General features: G+C 37.2%; 1 protein-coding gene and 1 long non-coding RNA gene across 2 annotated transcripts; both read right to left on the bottom strand.

Moving 5' to 3' along the window:
• Positions 1–1,786: 1,786 nt before the first annotated feature.
• LOC120486009 (extracellular calcium-sensing receptor) lies at positions 1,787–5,415 on the bottom strand. The gene is made up of 6 exons (XM_039681845.2): positions 5,195–5,415; positions 4,592–4,883; positions 3,577–4,404; positions 3,067–3,294; positions 2,781–2,904; positions 1,787–2,700 (listed from the first exon to the last, which is right to left on the bottom strand). Exons 1-6 carry the CDS (start codon positions 5,413–5,415, stop codon positions 1,787–1,789), a joined length of 2,607 nt encoding a protein of 868 aa, XP_039537779.2.
• Positions 5,416–17,160: 11,745 nt separating this feature from the next.
• On the bottom strand, positions 17,161–18,460 carry LOC120486067 (uncharacterized). The gene is made up of 3 exons (XR_005624097.2): positions 17,977–18,460; positions 17,400–17,443; positions 17,161–17,242 (listed from the first exon to the last, which is right to left on the bottom strand). It is a non-coding gene; the product is annotated as an uncharacterized LOC120486067 (long non-coding RNA).
• Positions 18,461–19,037: the final 577 nt, after the last annotated feature.

Below are 19,037 nucleotides of genomic sequence, written 5' to 3'. Positions count from 1 at the left end.
GAATGGCAGTGTGTTCCTCGTGAAAACAAGAGATTTTCTGCATGAAAATTGTGCCAAATGCAGAGAATTGTGTGTAGTGTTTTGAAAAACGTGTGTTTTGGAACTGCAATTCGAGTGTAAAGCAGGAATTGTGCTGTGGTTCAGGGGGTTGGTCAATGAGTTACATGTTGTGGTCATTGTGTCTCAAGTACCAGAAAATGTGTGTAAACAATCGAGAAAAACTGTAACTGAGAGGTTGTTTAAGGTGGAAAGGAGAAAGTCTGAGAATGGATAGAAGAAACAATGTGAGAGGACGAGGGCGTATGCGAGGTGGTCGACGAGGAGGAGGAGGGCAAGAAAGAGGAGGAGGAAGAGGATGAGGAGGGCAAGAAAGAGGAGGAGGAAGAGGAGGAGGAGGGCAAGAAAGAGGAAGAGGAGGAGGGCAAGAAAGAGAAGAAAGAGGAAGAGAAGGGCAAGAAAGAGGAGGAGGAAGAGGAGAAGTAGGAGGAGGAAGAGGGGAGCAAGGAAGAGGAAGAAGAGGAGGAGGGGGACAAGGGACAATATTGCTTGTGATGTCGACGAAGTGCTTTTGCCTGACCCAGGCCAAAGACAAGAAGCACATTGATCACGTTTACTCCTTTCATTTGTGTCCCTTTAAATACCGTATACTGTAGTACAGTGCACTGCTGCAGACTGTACAATGAAAAAAAATATGAAATTTGTTTTGAGATTTGTTTTGACATATAGTTCTCCCTGAGAACTATATGTTTTGAACAATGTGTTTTAAATTTTTTGGTCTATTGTTTACTGACTGCTTGATGGTGTATAGCTTTTTGATCACTTTGTTTATGTTTTGAGAGCAGTGTTTGAATTTGAACACAGGTAAAACTGTTTTGAGGTGAAAGTTTCATTTTGCAAGAGGAGTCAGAGGTTTTGTAAATAGTGCTTGAAGATAAGGTTTTGTGTTTAATGTTTTCAGAAAATGGAGCAAGGTTTCAGAAATTGTGTTTTAGCAATTGAGAAAAACTGTAATTTAATTTGACTACTTTAATGACTATATGACTTAAAGTCTTGAAATATTTTTAAAGCATTTCTTTAAATGAATTATGTGAGAACCTTGTTGACTGATGATCAAACTGTATTGGCAAAGAGTCTTTTGGCCTCATGCATTTATTAAATCAAGTGTATACAGTATATTTGATAAACATGGAAATATACTGTATTTCAATAAAAGTCTCAATGAATAATTAATTCACTTCAAACTGAAAACTTGCGTGTTACAATTTTACAAGCAACATGTGAACATGCATGTATATATTGTTTTATTTTTGTTAGTTTTTTATTTTATTTTTTATTATTATTATGTGTGAGGACTGAAATAAATTTTGTTGATTGATTGATTGATTGAAGGATTTAAATGTATAAAATCTGACGAGAGAGAGCGGCGCGAGGCCAGTGGCATGAGTGAAAACAAACGAAACCGGTGAGACGCACCGGTCTCACATCTCTCACAAAGGAGCGGAAGCATTAAGGGGGAGCAATGACAGTGAAGATCGAGAGAGGAACAGGCCTGATTTTATGTTGTGTTTTGTGTCTATTTTGTGTGACCAGCAGTCATCCTTGAGGGGCTGCTAGCTTATACTTTCATTTTGTTGTTGATTTGTTTTATTATTAAAGTCTTGAAATGTTTGCCAGTTCCCGTTCTTCCCATAACAACCAAACCCCATTACAGTAATTATAATTCTACAAAACAGCAGGCATTTCAATATTTTTAACTTTTTTACGCAATTATCAGAATAATATAAAACTATCTCTTTTGTGCTTCTCTTCCCATGATGGCTTTTTTAGTGTTCCTTTCTGGATGTAAAATAATGATGTAGCACTTTGGTGCAAATATGGCTACCAGTAAACCAAAACTGGAAGCTAAAATGGCAAATATCTCCACAGCCACTGCGTATTTCCCTGGAGAGCTCACATATGCCGGAATAAATGCAATCCACACAGCACAGAAGATCAACATACTGAAAGTTATGAACTTTGCTTCATTAAAATTATCTGGAAGATTTCTCGCCAGGAAGGCTAACAGAAAGCTTATTGCGGCCAACAGTCCAATGTATCCCAACAGAAGAGAAAAACCAGCCACTGAGCCAATAGCACATTCGTATACTATTTTAGAGCGAAGATACTGGTTGTTTTTATGGGGTATTGGAGAGGCAGTTGATAGCCAGACTGCACATATTACAACTTGGAGGGCTGTTAGGACCAGAACTGTGCATCTTTGTTGAGCTGCTCCAAACCATTTCATTGCTCCTTTGCCCTCTGGCCGAGATGACTTGAACACAGCTATTACCACCATAGTCTTGACCAGGATGCTGGAGACGCACAGGACAAAGCTTATGCCAAACACAGCATGTCTTAACTGACATGTCCATAACTGTGGCTGACCAATGAACAGTAGCACACACAGGAAACACAGTTTGAGTGACAAAAGCAGCAGGAAGCTGAGCTCTGAATTGTTGGCGCGTACTATGGGAGTGTTTCGATGGTGTGCAAAGATGACCATCACAAGAGCGCAGAACCAGGTGCCAAGCAGAGATGCAGTGGTCAGAGAGATACCCAGAGGTTCCTCATAGGACAGAAACTCAACTTCTTTAGGGACACACTGATCCTTATCTGAATTGGACCAAAACTCATCTGGACATATTGTGCACTCAATAGCATCTGTACGTAAGAAAGTTAGAGAGGGTAAGGTTATGAGGAAAATATTTTTAAATTATATCTACCAACAAAAATCTCATCACCTGTTGTATTAGAAATCTCTCCATCTCTGCATGGCAGGCAGTCAAAACAGCAGACAGGAAGACCTTTCCTCATTGCTTGTCTGGTCCCTGGCGGGCAGCTCTCACTGCACACAGAATGTGGGGGCTGTCATGGGACAAAATATGTTGTTATTTATGAAGAGTGAATGCTCAGTATACTGTAGTATTTTCATGAGGCATTTGGAAACTACATTGTTCTACAGTATGCCAGAAATGTAAAAATGAATGTAAAATGCTGTAATTATTATTTAAAAATAAAATAAAATACTTTTTTCATTTGAAAATTCCAGTATAATGCATCCTCATCCAGTGTGAGCACCTTCCCTGTAGCTTCCCCTTCATTTACTACACCAACCGTTTGGACTCTTATTGACCCATCAGAGTTTGACTGCCAGTTCAAAACATCATAGATGGCCAGAGCATCTCCATTCTTATCAAATGACACATGATCACCAAAGCCTGTTGTGAAGTTCACTTTCTGTAGGTAGTGAACCAGCTGTAGAGTTAAAAATAACAAATATACATACATGATTGCCACACTTTACTTTTAATTAGTAAAGTTCTGATAAAAATGCTTGATTGACTGTTTTTTTTTTTGCTTTCAAATAATATAACATAAATATATCTTCTGTAACTAACAAATACCCATATTATTGTAACAATATCAGATTTATTAAAATATCGGAAAAAAATATTAATATAGAGCGCATATTTCATTTTTCCACATGAGCTCTTCTATATGCCTGGAGAGAATCTGCACTATACCTCAGGGTCTTACCTGCCAGGGTTTTAGGTTGATTATGTTGGCACATCTGTTCCCACTGAATGGTCCTCTACCCTCTTGACACTGCATCAGGTCATGAAGCGCATGTGCCAGGGCATAAACTGCTTTATACACATTATACGCTGCCCTCAACCCTGAAACATCAGAGTATGGTGTGTCCGTGGTGTTTAGATCCTCCTGTCCTGTACATACCTTTTTCACTTGTTCACCATCTATCTTTTTACTCCTAGTTGCAAAACTACACCTGAACATGTTCTCCCAGAAGATCCTCAACAAATTGTTTCTTGGATCATTGCTGGGACAGAGACGTAGGAGAAAGTCTTTAAGTGTCTGGATCTCTCCACGCCTAATGGCGATGCCCAGTGTTCCCCCTAGGAAGGGTAAAAAACGTGGACTGTGAAACACAGGTGAAGTGGCCCAAGCTTCACTTGCAATCCACTGTCTGCCTGTCAGGTTTTGCAACACCACCTCATCCATCAAGTTCATAAGATAGGATGAAGTAGAAAAAACAACCACCACTCTTGCTGTAGAGGCCTGAATCACTCCCATTATACGTTGAATATCGTTGGGGTTATTATCATGGGGCAGGATTTCAGAAAAAGCCACACAACTTCCAAACTGCTGCATTTCCTGCTGGAAGGATATAGAAGCATATATTCCGTAGTCGTCATCACTGTACAGGAAACCAACCCAGGTCCATCCAAAATGCCTCAAGATCTGAACCATAGCCCGCACCTGGAAGGCATCGCTAGGAATAGTTCTGAAGAAAGAGGGGTACTTTTTCCTGTCACTCAGACAGGAGCAGGTGGCATAGTGACTAACCTAATTAGGAAAGATTGAGCGAAGGCATGAAACAGAGAAACTGAGTTATGATACTGTAAACATTCACAAACAGATGAGAAATAAAATGTTACAATAAATAGATTCAGGATATATATTTCTAAAAAAGAACAGAAAAGTGCAAAAATATGCATCTAGTGCAATTTTACTTTTTTCATTCCCATCTTACAATAGGTACTCGAAACAGCCCCAGGACACTTGAAATCGCAATAGATGGAGTTGATCCTGGATCCCCCACAATCCCAATCACCGGAGGAGGGCCAGTGCAATTTAGGTTGTAGAAGGAATCCTCTGTCCCACTAACCAGGGATATGGCAGCACGAAATGCCATTCCTAGCATCACACAGTTGTCATAAAGATGGTAACCAAGAGTGATGTTAGGCAGCAGGTTTGGATTCTTATTGATCTCATTTATAGCAAAAACCATAGTCTGTGCCTGTTGGAAGCTTTCCATATCAAATCTAAGAAAAAAAAAGCAAGAGAACTTATTATAACAAAGTGATACAAAACAACAACAAAAACAACAACTAATAACTAAAATTTTAATTAAGCATCAATACATTCCAAATACATCTCATGGAACCCTCCTATTATGCACACTTTTTTTTAGATATAAAGTAATATTAATAAAAAAAAACAAATTTGTCAAGTTAGCATCATAGCTGTCTACACATTATTTGACAAAAACAGTCATATTTCCAATTTATTCCTTTTTTTTTTTATCCTTTTCTCTTCTTTTATAGCTACATTGTCATTCTGGACCCAGACTCACTTTTCACAATATGGTGGTTCTGGCTCTGTTCTGAAGCTCAGCTCTGGGAACACTGTGAAAAAATGAACTTCAAACAAGCCTCCAAGTATAACATCTCCATCCTGGTACATTCCATTCAACTTGAAGCGTCCCTGGAGCTGACAGGTACCTGATCTGACAATTGATGCTGCAGAAATGCAGTTATAAGACAGATACAGGCAAATGTTTAGAGTGATCCACATCTCTTTCTTTCTGACCCAATCACCCATTCTACTCAATTTATGATGACGATTGTGTGGGGTGTTGCTTTAAAATAGCAGGCGGTGCTTAGTGGGTATCTCTGGAAAACACAATGTCACCTTCCCATTATTTTATCATTTCCCTATCTAAATTTATGTTAAAGGTGTTGTTAGATTTGTTAATGTTAAAATACATTCTCATAACCCTGTTTAAATTATTAATTGATTAATATTAATATTAACTGCTTTAATTCATTACATTAATTAACATTGTTATCATATTAGCTAGTGTCGTAGCTAGCTCATATTAGCTAGTGTAAAGGAGCATTTCACCCCTTTCAACATTAATCTTTATTGAAAGTGGATCATATATGTAGTCGAAATGTAAAAGAATTTTTGAATTTGGTGCCCTCTTGACCGAGAAAAGACAGAAAATAACTGAAGGGGGCATTTGTATGAAAGACTACAAAGAACACTGAGGACCAGATGTACTAATGCTTTTACTTCAGGCGCAATGTGCGCACAAAACCATGGCGAGGTATGTACAAACAGGATGCCCTGAGATAAAAGCACAGACTGCTTGTCACAGGAAATGAAAATGGCAAAATGTGCTTTTCCTGTCATGCATATGTATTCATTGGATGGTCAAGGGGTTAAGTGGGATTGTTACATAAAGAGATGGGAAAGGGAAGCGTAAACTGGGCCTAATTATTTATTCTGCGTTATTTACAAAAAAAGCCGGTGAAAGCGCGCCTCTATTTTTCGCTGAAAATTCTCTGCCTCTTAAAAGAGCATTTCACCCATTGCAACATTAATCTTTATTGAAAGTGGATCATATATGTAGTCGAAATGTAAAAGAATTTTTTAATTTGGTGCCCTCTTGACCGAGAAAAGACCAAGGGGCGCCTATATATGAAAAAACTTCATGTCCCACAATGCACAGCTCCGCAAGCCACACCCACTAATCCGGAACAGCATGTCTATGGGAACAGCGCATTAGCGCAAACAGAGAATTCACTCTTCCATCTACAAGGCTAACATTAGCTGTCACCGGAGTTTGAAATTCATTTTACACAAAATGTTTAGTTGGCTGTGGCGAGCAGGACGATCGAGGGTGGGGGACGGCGGCGTGAGTTATAGCAGAGACTGATAATGACAGACACCTGTGAGGAGCGCCAGTCTTGCGTCTCTCACGGCATAAAACGGGGAGCGACGACGGCAGATCGAGAGAGAAACAGGCCTGATTTTATGTTGTGTTTTGTTTCTGTTGTGTGTAACATTACAGCAGTCGCCAATGAGGGGCTGCTGGCTTATACTTTGGTTCTGTATTTGTTCATTTTACTATTAAAATGCTTAAATGTTCGCCGGTTCCTGCCTCCTTCTTCCCACAACAACAAACCCTGTTAACTTTACATTGGCAAACTCATTAGTGAATTACTCCTCATTTGTATTTATTTCTGTTTGGTGAATTACTGCATGAGACCTGGATGTTTAGTCAGGCGAAACTATCACAACACAAACCTCCGTCTGCTCGTCTGATTCAGAGATTTCCTCCAGGAGAAATTGCCATCGTTGAAATTCTCTGCAGCATACGGGCTGTGTTTCTCCCAACTCAGGGGAAAATAAGGGAATAAACCATGGCCATTCAAAAATTTGACTGTGTTTCTAAAGATACAAAGCTTAATGCAAATGGGTGAAGTGACCCTTTAAAAGCAGGTGTAACTCAGGAAGCGGGTTTACAGGCATTTGCCTCCTGGCATATGGCATATGAGTTTTTTTTTGTTTGTTTGTTTTTTTTTGTTCTTTTTTTTTTGACAAAAACGGGATTCCTGCATAGTTCCCCTTAAAATTGTTGGCTGTAGATACATTTGGAGAGTTGATGATAGACAATCTCTGATTTGAAACAAACTCCAGCGCTCTACGGTTATAAAAGTTTACTCTATCTCTGGGAACTAGCAATAGAACAAGCAATAGATGTTCAATAGAACGTTGATTCTGGATGCTCCGGGAACATATAGTGAAGAGAAGAGTACCTTGCTGCAAGAATAGCGTCTGCTTGATGGTAAACAGCGACTGATGTCATCCACTGCTGTCAACTCGGAACATCTGACAAAGAAGGTGGATTTTTTTTTTATCTCACCAGGACACCGCCTCACCTCCCCCGTCTCCTATGCCGTTTCTTCTGATGAAGTGAACAGATGTTTTCACAGAACAGATGTGAATAAATGCAACAGATGTTTACCAGTAAACGGGCTAAAAGTGATCCAACGGCTTCTGTAAAAAAAAAAGAAGAAGATTTTTCTAAAACCTTCCTTTTCCTCGATTTACAGAAAAGGAAAAAAACTCCTTTTCCTCGATTTACTAAAGCTTTTATGTAAAACACATATTCAGCTGCACAGAACAGCATCAGGCTCACTCATAGGCTGTGCTGCAGCAAGTGCACATCCAATGGCGCGCGCGTCTCTGACATGCGAACATGGAATAATCTGCCCGATCAAACTCTACTTCCCGAAAGTTATAAACTGCCTCCGGAACCCATTTAAGGTACAAAAATCTATTCAACAAAAATTGTGATGCAGTTAAGTGTTTGTTCGCTCAGCCGAGCCCTCTGTGTTGGTGTGTGGCGCTGAGCAGCCTGTGTCAGTCACCTCTTCCTGAATGTCACTCATGCACCTCTCGTGAGGAAACTGAGCTTTTCGATATAAAGTTTTAGAGATAAGTATTCGTTAAAAAAAAACATGTTATTTGTACCTTTCCAAATACTGTATTTGGATTCAGCTCCACCCCTACTAAGCAGGTATTTGCGATCATATATATATATAAAGTGTGGTAACTCTTTCTATGGATAGAAAAAAGTGGAGAAAAATAAACACAAATGCCAGGCGATGGCTTGCCGACAGGTACACTGGCACCATCTTTGCCTCTGCTCCTTGTTGCACCTGGGAAAAAGCCCATGCCAGCACCCTAATGCGTACTACAGGCCTCGGCCTCAAAGTGCCATGGATGAAAAGGGTTATTAAGGGGTCTCTCCCTAAAAGTCACGGTTATAAAAATACTCGTGTCCTTGTGGACATGGCCTAAGTGTTGCACATCATTCAGTCCTGTTAAGTGTCTATTTTTTGTGTGCATACACACAATAAAAACAAAGGGCTGTGCTTTTCACCAAATAAAGAAAAATAAACATAATGGAAGTTCTGCATTCTGAAACGCGCCTGGAAATGAACTGTAAGTTAACTCAGCAAATACTCAGTCACACAGGCATGAGCGATGTTTTTATGAAGCTTTAATTCTCTTCTTTCAATTTATTTAAAAAACAAATATTCGAAGTTCTATGTTTATGTATATTCTAAGTTTATTATCTGAATTAATAAAGAAAATTAATAAAGAAAGAGAAGTTTATTATTCTTGCAAGAATAAGGACCAGTCGCAACACAGCAGTTACACTGTGTCGTGAGTGAGACGCCTTCAAGGAGACATGAGACAGCTCTTATACTGCTGTTTTAGTCTCTACTTAAGAACTGGTACTGGCCAAAACTGGCTTTCCCTAAGGCCAGAGGTCCTGTCCTATATGTTCCTGAAACCTCATCCACAACCACGTAGACATCTATATTTTACTCATGGAATAGGTTCAATAGAAACACATGACTCAGACTACCTAGTAATCTTCACTAATGATTAAAATTTCCATAACAATCCCTCCTTTTTATCATTCAGATTCCCCATAGTCATAATAATAAAAACTTTAAAACAAATTTAAGTCATATCATCATACTCTTCATCTCTGATTTTACATGAATGATCACTCTTCTTAAAGATTTTTGAAAATGACTGTTTATGTAGTGTGGAATATAACTTTAAGGGAATGAAAACATCCTGCAAAGATTTATATCTGAAAGTGCACCGTATATAAAGTTATTGTCTTTCAAAAGTGAGAGTCGACTCTGAGTCTATGAAATGAATTGTTTTTGAAACGAGTCATTACCTGTTATATCGTGACGTAGATAGGTCATTGGCCGCTCCCAACAACTGCGCGCGCATACGGAAGTGTAAACTTGAAGTGACGTCTAGAACACATTCAAATACTTCAGCTGAATCGCATCATGTCGAGAAGACGCTGTGTTCTACATTGCAAAGACAGTTCAGCCACTTGTTTCCATTGTTCAGGGACGAGCATGTGAAGAATCAGTGGTCAGAGTTCATATTTGCAACGCCCGAACCTTGTGTTCTCATCATTTTAATGACGAATCATTCAAAATTCAAAAACCTAAATGAATTCATATGTGGATTTGCAAGCCGGTTGTTCCTGAAGGAGGGCTCAGTATCCAGTGTATATGGATCAGGTTCGTTAGCCTGGCTGCGCCCGCCTACGCACTTCCGCTCAATTTCATTTTCCTTCAGTACTGCGTCTGGGACCGCTCCATATCCTTAGGTTTCCAGAAATCAATTTTTTGTAGGACCAATCAGCGAATAGAGGGAGTGGCTGAGAACGATGACGTTGATGTAGTGCGTCAGTTTGAGTGCAGTAATGGCAGCGGAGAAAGACGTGAGAAAAGCTATTCGGTCCGTTGTTGGAAAAGAAACTGCCGAATATACAGAATTTAAAGCCGGATTGTTGTCGTCTCACCTCTTGTTGCACAACGGAGGACCAAGTGAAGGAGGCAGAAAGGTTGGAAGTTTGTGCTGGGCAGCTCGTGCACAATGACCGTGACATTTTGGACTTTAGCCTGGTGTTCGCGGTGTTCGGAAGCCCCGAGTCCTGGCTGCTAAACTATTGTTGAAGATCCGCTCAGGAGTCATGTCAGTCGCTCAGATTCCCAACAGTAAATTTACTGATTCTTGTGATGAACATTTTGAGCCCCTTTGTGCACTCGTACAGGAGGTTGGTGTGTCAGTTTTACATGTTGTAAATCATACAAATTGGTTGTGATTAAAAAAAAAAATTGTCATAAATAAAAATTTGAAAACCCATACTTTGGAGACTATATTTGATTTTCAGTTTTAGATGTCAATGGTTAATTTGTTTTAATAAAAAAAACAACTAAATGCCATATAAAAATGTACAAACACATAGGCCTACTTTGAATACCATAGTTAAGGTAATTAAGAAACAAAAATACGTAATATGAAAAATTGTTGTTTATTACACATCTGCAGACAGACTGATCATTCACTGTAACTTACAGCATTGACTGAATAATCACTGTCCTTCATGTCAAATATACATTTCGAATTAATAATTGTTCCTAGATTAACAAAACCTGCAGCTCTCGTTGACTGAAATCCTATTGTAAATGTAATCCTCTGATCATTCGGAGTTCGGACTTGTTGTTTCTTTAGTGTCTATGGTTTTTTCCAGCCGTTTCGGCGCATGACATACGTCACTCACGACCACACATTAGCGATTGGCTATGGCAGATCGTGAGTGACTCTGGGCAGATCCAATAGATTTGAACTTTAATAGTGAACCCGCCTACAAGGAAGGAAACGTTTCTCAATTGAGGGAGGCCAGACTCTCTGTACAAATGAAATGTATGTACGAGAGTCTGGTAGAACCAGGCTACAGGTTCGTCCTCCTCCAAATCACAATCTGTAAGTAATTTTAATAATGTTTGCTGTTATGTTTTCTGTAGCATGCACAATATAGTTATATTGTGTAGTGTGTGTTGTGTACACTCCGCGCAGCTTCTTAAGCGGGGTAAAGTTAGTTTTGTTTTTGATATTCACCAGACATTCATTGAAAAATGGCATTTACCTCATAAATGACTTCCAAATATAAATGAAGCCAAATATGACTTCGCTCTATATAATAAGCACTGCCCTTCAAAAGCCCCTGCAATGTGAGTTTCGCTGGGAAAGCTTGCTCTTGACGGAGACGCGAGTAAGTGACCGTGTGGAAAGTGCACTTTTTCTGACACGTTTGTTCAAACACTATGGGGCGGTTTCCCGGACAGAGATTAAGCCTAGTCCTAGAATAAAATGGCCCTTTAAACCTGATTAACATAAATCTGCTTTCTATGTCATGGCTTTAAATAGTCCTAGATTTGGTTTAGTCCAGAGTTTAATAAGCGATTTCCTGGAGGAAGACTACAGTTACTCCAGGATTAAATTGAGTCTTAAATTAAACCTACCAGGGGGCAGGTTTAACTTCAGATTAACTTTGTGCTTCAAAGAAGACACCTGCATTACTTGGATACACACACACACACACACACATACAGTACATATGAAGAGCTCTTTTCCAAAACGCTATAAATCCATTTCAATAGTTTTCAGGAAAACTACATTTTTTACCTAGACCCACACATTTTGTGAATAATCAAATTATCCTGTTGAAATGTTTTATTGGTTCAGTCTGAAAATTTTGAACAATGATTATTAAATCAAACAACAATATTGTTAATGATAAATTTATTATTTTATTTATTTATTTATTTTTTAAAACGCTATACATCCATCCATTTTTTGTATCATTTTTAGTAAAGTCATTTTTAGTAAAGTGTCAAACCTCAAACAAATAGTAGGCTACCAATTTCAACATATGCATGAAAAAACTAATTATTAAAAATGATCAATAATGATAACAATATTCAAAAAAGGGATGGGCACCCCTCCAGCACATGCACACACACATAGCATGTGAGCAAAGCGGAGTGGCGAGACGCTTAAATATAAGTAAAAAAAAAAAAAAAAACATAAAATAAACATAGGCTACATTTCACATTTGTGTTTACTAATATTACGTTACTTATTTTTATTATTTCATCTATGTTGAGTAGGCTATGAAAAGGGAACCGCATGAGATGAGTAAGATATCCGATCAATATCGGAAAATATTTGGAGTGGGTCAGACATGATTTTGACCACTTATTAAGTTTTGTTTTGTCGAAAGCTTGTAAATTTCGTTTGATATAAATTATATCTTTATTTTAATAAATGTTTCATCAACAAATTGACTGGATTAAAACAGCAAATATCAGACAATATAATTAGGACACAGAGGCGCGCACGTGAACCGGAGAGCGCGTCTAATATATTATGAACCGAAACACTGCGATGCTTGCCTCACAGACCTGAGAACTAGGCTACAGAAATCTTTAAATGTCTACTTTTAAACAAAACAATTAAAAACGAAAATAAATTGGCAACTCTCTGCGTATGTAGGCTAATTCGAAGTATCTCTCTATAGGCTTATGCGCGTTCACTGCGAAGATGGCGAGTAGCATCATCAACTTTATCTTTGTTGCTGACACTGACAGAAAACACTAGTTTATTAATACTGTAAACAATTCCAATGTTTCATGCATAATCATTACTTTTGTCGGTTCTTTGTGGCAAGCTTTATGCATGCATTGAGATGCGGAATAGGCAATTAAAAAACGCTCATATGGTTTCTCTCCCATTTAATTAAATCAATATATGTGATTAGCCTACTGATTAGACAAATGGCTTAAATGATCTACTACTAGTCGACTAGAAAACTAGGACTCATTTTGAGGAATGAATGAACATAATAAACCTCTGTTCAGAGTGCCGCTGTGCTGGATTGCTTGTAACGCTCATCGAATTTGAGGACTTATCGCGTTTAGGCTAAAAACAGGGCTGGCACTTATCGCGGTTTGAAAAGAAACTGTATCTTGCAGTACATTTTAAACAAGGAAATATAGCGATTTGGCATGAAACGTTGATGGGGCAGTGAAAGGGTTCTGTCCACAGCAGAATGACACGACAAACTCATTTTTTTTTAAAATGCCGTTTATCGCGTTTTGGAAAAGAGCTCTTCATAATATTAATATATAATTTAAACATTTAATTATGTTTTAACACCATTGAATCTGGTTTCTTGTAAAAATGTGATTAGTTAATGTTAATCTGCACTCTTAGAAAAAAAGGTTCTATATAGAACCTTAAAAGGTTCCATTAGCGCTACATATTTGGAACCCCTAAAAGGTTCTATACACTCTTAAAAAAATGGTTCCTCTGGGTTCTAGAACCCTGGGGTTCCATACTTGGCCAATAGAACCTTTTACCAAAAAAATGGTTCTATATAGAACCATTTTGGAGTTCCATATATGAAGCGGGGGATGGAACCATTTCTAGTTCTAAATAGAACCATTTATTCTAAGAGTGTAACTTGAAATGGTCACTCTTTGACTTCACTTGTTGTTTTAACTTTGAAATATGTTTCAATCTAGTAACCCAGTCATACATTCACTTCCCATCATGCTTTGCACAAGGCTGAAATGTAAAGTTTGAAATTAAGTGCTATTTTATGCAATTATTTAAGTAAGATGAGAAAACGGAGAGAATGTTTAATGTTCTATTATTATGTTGTTATTTAAACGTTTATGTTATGTTAGTATTTTGGGGGGTTACCATTTTGGTGAAGTGTTGAGCCTGTGTTTGGAGCGAGGACCTGCTGCAAAAAATTTCAAGTTGAATACTTAATAAAGCAACCACTATGATACTACTCTTAAGTATTGCTTCTAGTTATGTAACACTGAACACCACATCTGTAAAGTAAACTTTGTTATGTAAATTACAGGAATAAACAAGAAGCATTAATTATAGAGTTGTTTGAATAATTCATTTTAAATGAAAACCATTCATTGTTCAAGAACACTATTGATTCTAGTTGTGCATCATTGATTTTATATGTATGTATTTCATTATATATATAATCTGTTTATACAAACAGATTTCCTGATATTTCTTCTCTTTAATTCCATAGCTGGTGTGTGCAGATTATTTAGCTTGCATAAAAATAATTTTCTCTTGTTAGTAAATGTTTTTTGATTGCAGTCTTTTTCTGATGCCATTGTTTTCCTTGGATTTGTTTCTCAGTTCCATGCAATTTTAAGCTTTTCTTGGTTCATTCCATGTTTTATAGGCAACCTCTGTCATGCTAATTCAGATTAGCACAGTTGGTTTTAATTTATTCTGATTTATTTTAATTCAGGACTCCATAGTCCAAGTGTAACTAATCTGTACTTAATCTGTGTTACAAAAAGCCATTTTTTAAGACACGATTAACTATTATAGATTAGGGCCTACTCCAGGCTTAATTTAAACCCTGTCCGGTAAACCGCCCCTGAATACAATTTTCAACACTTGACAAGCTATAATCCTGGTTATGGGCGTTCCGTTGCCGACAGTCTCTGCCTACGGTTTACCAAAAACTGCCTACGGTTTACCAAAAACAACTGACTGGGTCATTTAACCAATCGCTGCAGATTCAAATGATCAAAGGATGTGTTTGGTAAAATGAATCGTCGAACGAATCATTTGGGAGTCGTTGAGCAAATCAGTTAAAAATAAATGCATATTACAGGACAAATAAAGTGTTTTTTATCCTTGCATGCACGTTAAACTGTGTTTGGGAACTATTAAAACAAAAAAAGGGGAACATTTCAAATGCTATGATAGGGGCTCTTTAAACAATTGTGAAATAATATTTTGAAAAGAAAAAGCTTAGGCTGTTTTTGTGGGGTTAGCCCCTTAGTAATTAGCACGCAAGTAAACATTCCATCTGAAGCCAGGCAAAATGAATAAACACTGTTATTGCAATCCTGACCAGGATCAGACCCGCAGTCAGTCCTGTCATGGTTCATGGATTCATTGACTCTCTCTCTCGCTATGTGTGTGCGTGCTGAATGAATGGGCGCGGCTCATCAGCGGGCTCGTTTCACTGATGAGCCGATCAGCCCCAGCTGTTCTGAATGAGGATGTCCTATATTGTTTGCTCACTCGTCTTGTCTGTCAGATGATTGTGGAGGTTCTCCGAGGCCTGTGCTTTGTGTCCCGCTCCACCCACATGGAAAAAACCTATATAAACATATATGTTTTAATATAGGTTTTGATATATGTTTTTAATATATGTGACTTATATAAAATTGGCCGTTTTCCTATATTATATGTCCATATATGCACATATATTATACATGCATATATGTACACATATATATGCACCTATATAGGTACATGTATGCACACATATATGTGCACATATAGGTGCATATATGAACATGTATGCACGCATATATGTACACATATAGGTGCATATATTTGTGCATATATTAACCTACATGTATGCACGCATATATGTGCACATATAGGTGCATATATACATGCATATATGTACCTATATAAGTACATTTATGCATGTATATATGAACATATATGTTCACCTATACATGCACCAACATGTTTACGTATATTAGAATAATTATTAAAATCCATAGCTACTAGGCAACATAAATAATAGTCCAAAATGTATGCATTTAGATTATTTATTTACTTAAGATCAAATAGTACAAAAACAAAAATAAGACAAAAAAACTGGATAGAAAAAAAAAATCTTTTTGATCTTCTCAGCTCCATGAGCTTTGAATTGATAGACGTGCCCATCTCCCCTCGGCTGGCTGCCGGCCACTTCTTCAATGTAGCATCTAGAGAAGACAAAAATAATAAGACACTATAATAATAATAATAAGAAGAATATAGTACTTCATCAGGAACCCAAAGTGCTTACAGTACAGATGTGATCGGACACATATTTTTTGATAAAAGGTTGATCATTTTAAAAAATGCGTCATGTAAACATGTCAATAGGCTTTATGCCGTTCGTCACGTGACCAAACCGGAAAACGGGTCTCATCGCATCCGCTTGTCAGAGAAAGTGTTAACGGCCGTAAGAACTGACTACGATATCTATGGATATTTATGGTAATCAGCTAACCTACCTAGTTCACTTTGTTATTGGCGTTTTATTACATTTAAATATCTAAACGTTACTGTGAAGAATAAAAAATATAAAACGTTTAAATATCAATCTGCACATGTGAGGGATATTGGTTATGCTAATCTTTGTTCGCTCCTTTTAAGTTATCTTGAGTAAAACCGCAAAAAATTTCATGAAGCACATACAAAAGACCTGGACCGGAAGCGATGCGACCTGTTTTACAGAGAATGCGGAAGTACGTTGTGCATAAAGCCTATTGGAAGATTCTGAAGATTCTGAAAAATCTGAAACGTGGCTTAAGAAAAGGAAAGTTAGGATCAAGAACTGAGCAAGCGATGAATTAGTATTATAGGTTCCAAGCAGATATAGTAACAATAATCCCTTATGCAGTTTCCATTGATGCCTAATAAACATTGATACAAGTAGGCTATGGTTAAAGTGGTGAACTTATAAAATCCTAATGCGTTGAGAAGGGAAAACAAAACTTTTATACATTTACTCACCAATAATGATGCCTTTTTAATTTTGGTCAAGGGCGACCAGCTGCTCCCCATCCCCTCTGGTTGGCTTCCCACCTTAAAGTACAATTTCAAAATTATTATAAAAGGAGGTTAAAATGAAGCTTGTGAAAGCAATACTTTTTTTATATACACATCACATTTTCTTGAGGTGCAAGGAAATACAAAAATGGCAAGTAAAAAAAGCGATGGTATGCCCGCACACAAACATAATTTATTCCACAGAATATTAATTGTTTTTTAAGGACAGAATAGATTTGCCTGGCAAAACACCCCAGAGCCCTTTATAACTTCAATCTGAAAAATAATTTATTCATTTATTGGCATTGTTTCATATTGATTCTTATGCTTAGCTTCCTAATAGTTTATATGTTTTATGTATAAATGCAGATTAATGATAAAGATATGAAACAAATTAATAATTGCCCTAAATGTTCTTAAAGGAGAGGAGGAGGAGGACAGGGTGGGGGGGGGGGTATTTATTAATAAATAAATAAAAATTCAAGGGGGTTACTCATTGGTTGCACTTCTCAAAAGAGGAGGAATCTAAATCCTCCACAGGACTCCTTCCAGTCTTGTTCATAGAAGAAAAATAAAAGTTATTCTCTTCAATAAATTAAAGTGCAAATAACTTAAATCAAATAATTAACACTATCAATCAGCCCAACATCACAAGTCTCTACAGCTCTGCTAGAGAAACAATATTAAAAAACAAAATCAGAGGAACTTACCTTTTGAGCAATAATGGCGAGGTAACTTTTCATTTGAGGAAATTCTAGAAAGAGGTTATATAAAAGCAATTACAATCACTTAATCAAAATAGTAATGCTCTAACGTTAATGTTTACTATTTGAAAGACATTTCCTGCAACTGTGAAGGCAAGCCCATTGATACGGCTCTGGAGAGGAAACCTGGTTGTGAATGCAATTTTCTTTCACCAATTTCGACCAAATTCAAACTCCACAGGTATTTTTTTTTTTTTTTGGAGCCGATTGCCTTCTTGAGCCGTTGGCAGAGAAGTATCATTTATTCTCATGACGTTATGTTCTCTAGGCCATGACTTTTGTTAACCCTCTACGAATTCCTCCAGAAAGAAACAAATAAATACACGTTAATTCTAAATTGAATCTTATCAATGGCTAAGTTATATTAGCACCCACAGTAACGTTACGTTACCTCACCAGCTAACAACATAGGAAGTGTATGGGCTGAAACAGGTGAGTTTGGCAAAAAATGAATGCTAAGTTTATACTTCTCTGCCACCGCAATTTCCCCCCCCCAAAAAAAAAAACCCTTACGAATACTTACGATTGGTGATAAGTAGGACTTAGAGGATCTCCAATGCTGAAATCGCAATTTTTACTCCCAGCCGTTATCTTCCGGCGCGAAACTTGACTTCATCTCATCGGATATGGATAACGTCAAGCGTTAGGCGGGTGACGTCATCAACTACGGGGCGCTGTAGCGGCCAATCGGCAGTGCAGCAGCATTCGAATTTATTAACCACTGTGAATTACTCAGATAGATGATGGGATGGTGGGATGATGATGATTATTTGAATGTACGTTCTATTCACTTTTTTTTTTTTTTTGCTACATTTTGACTGTCATGACCTTTCAGCCAGAAAAAAAAACTGCATTCAGACAATACAGAAAACATTGCAATTTGCATTGCATTTGGTGGATGTATCGGTGAATGTGTGGATGTGTATGGGAAAGTGACTTGAAACTGGAAAAAGGGCTTTTTGGTAAAATGAAAAAACAACAAACCCTTTTGTTATACATTTCCTTCTTTTCCACTAAGTCATTCTGATATGTATATAAATATTTATTTATTTATAGTTGACAAATGGCCAAGAAAAAGTACTTTTTTAGGAAAACATAACTTTTTAAGAAAAAATACATATGGAGTATGAAAACTGCAGTTTCAGAAAATAGTAGTGTTAACTCATTTTGTCAATGACTTCACATATTATTTTCACATTTTCACTCAACGATACTGTAAATATGTTCTATGGTGTGACATTTAAAAAGTACTGAAAAATTATATTAAATAACATTTAAAAAAATATTTGAGAGAATTGTTCACATTATTAAAACATTTTTTTATGAAAGTGATATTTATATTATATGAAAGTAAAAATTTGAATAATTTTTACCATGAATAGATTAACTTGATAAACTTTTCCCTACGAATGTCAATAAAACTTTTTCGCCAACCTTACAAAACTTATTGAAATTGTACCCATCTAAGAGGAGATATTATTGAAACTCCCCTAATGCCAAACTTGACTCTTTTTTAAAAACATATTTTGAAATAAGTATATTTTTCTGTTGTTTTATGTTTGTCACACCATAGGACAAAACGTC

Source organism: Pimephales promelas, chromosome 10 (genome assembly GCF_988280905.1).
Source record: "Pimephales promelas chromosome 10, fPimPro1.hap1.1, whole genome shotgun sequence".
NCBI lineage: Eukaryota > Metazoa > Chordata > Actinopteri > Cypriniformes > Leuciscidae > Pimephales > Pimephales promelas.
The sequence above is the reverse complement of the archived record's forward strand: the minus strand, read 5'-3'. Positions and strand labels throughout refer to the sequence as shown.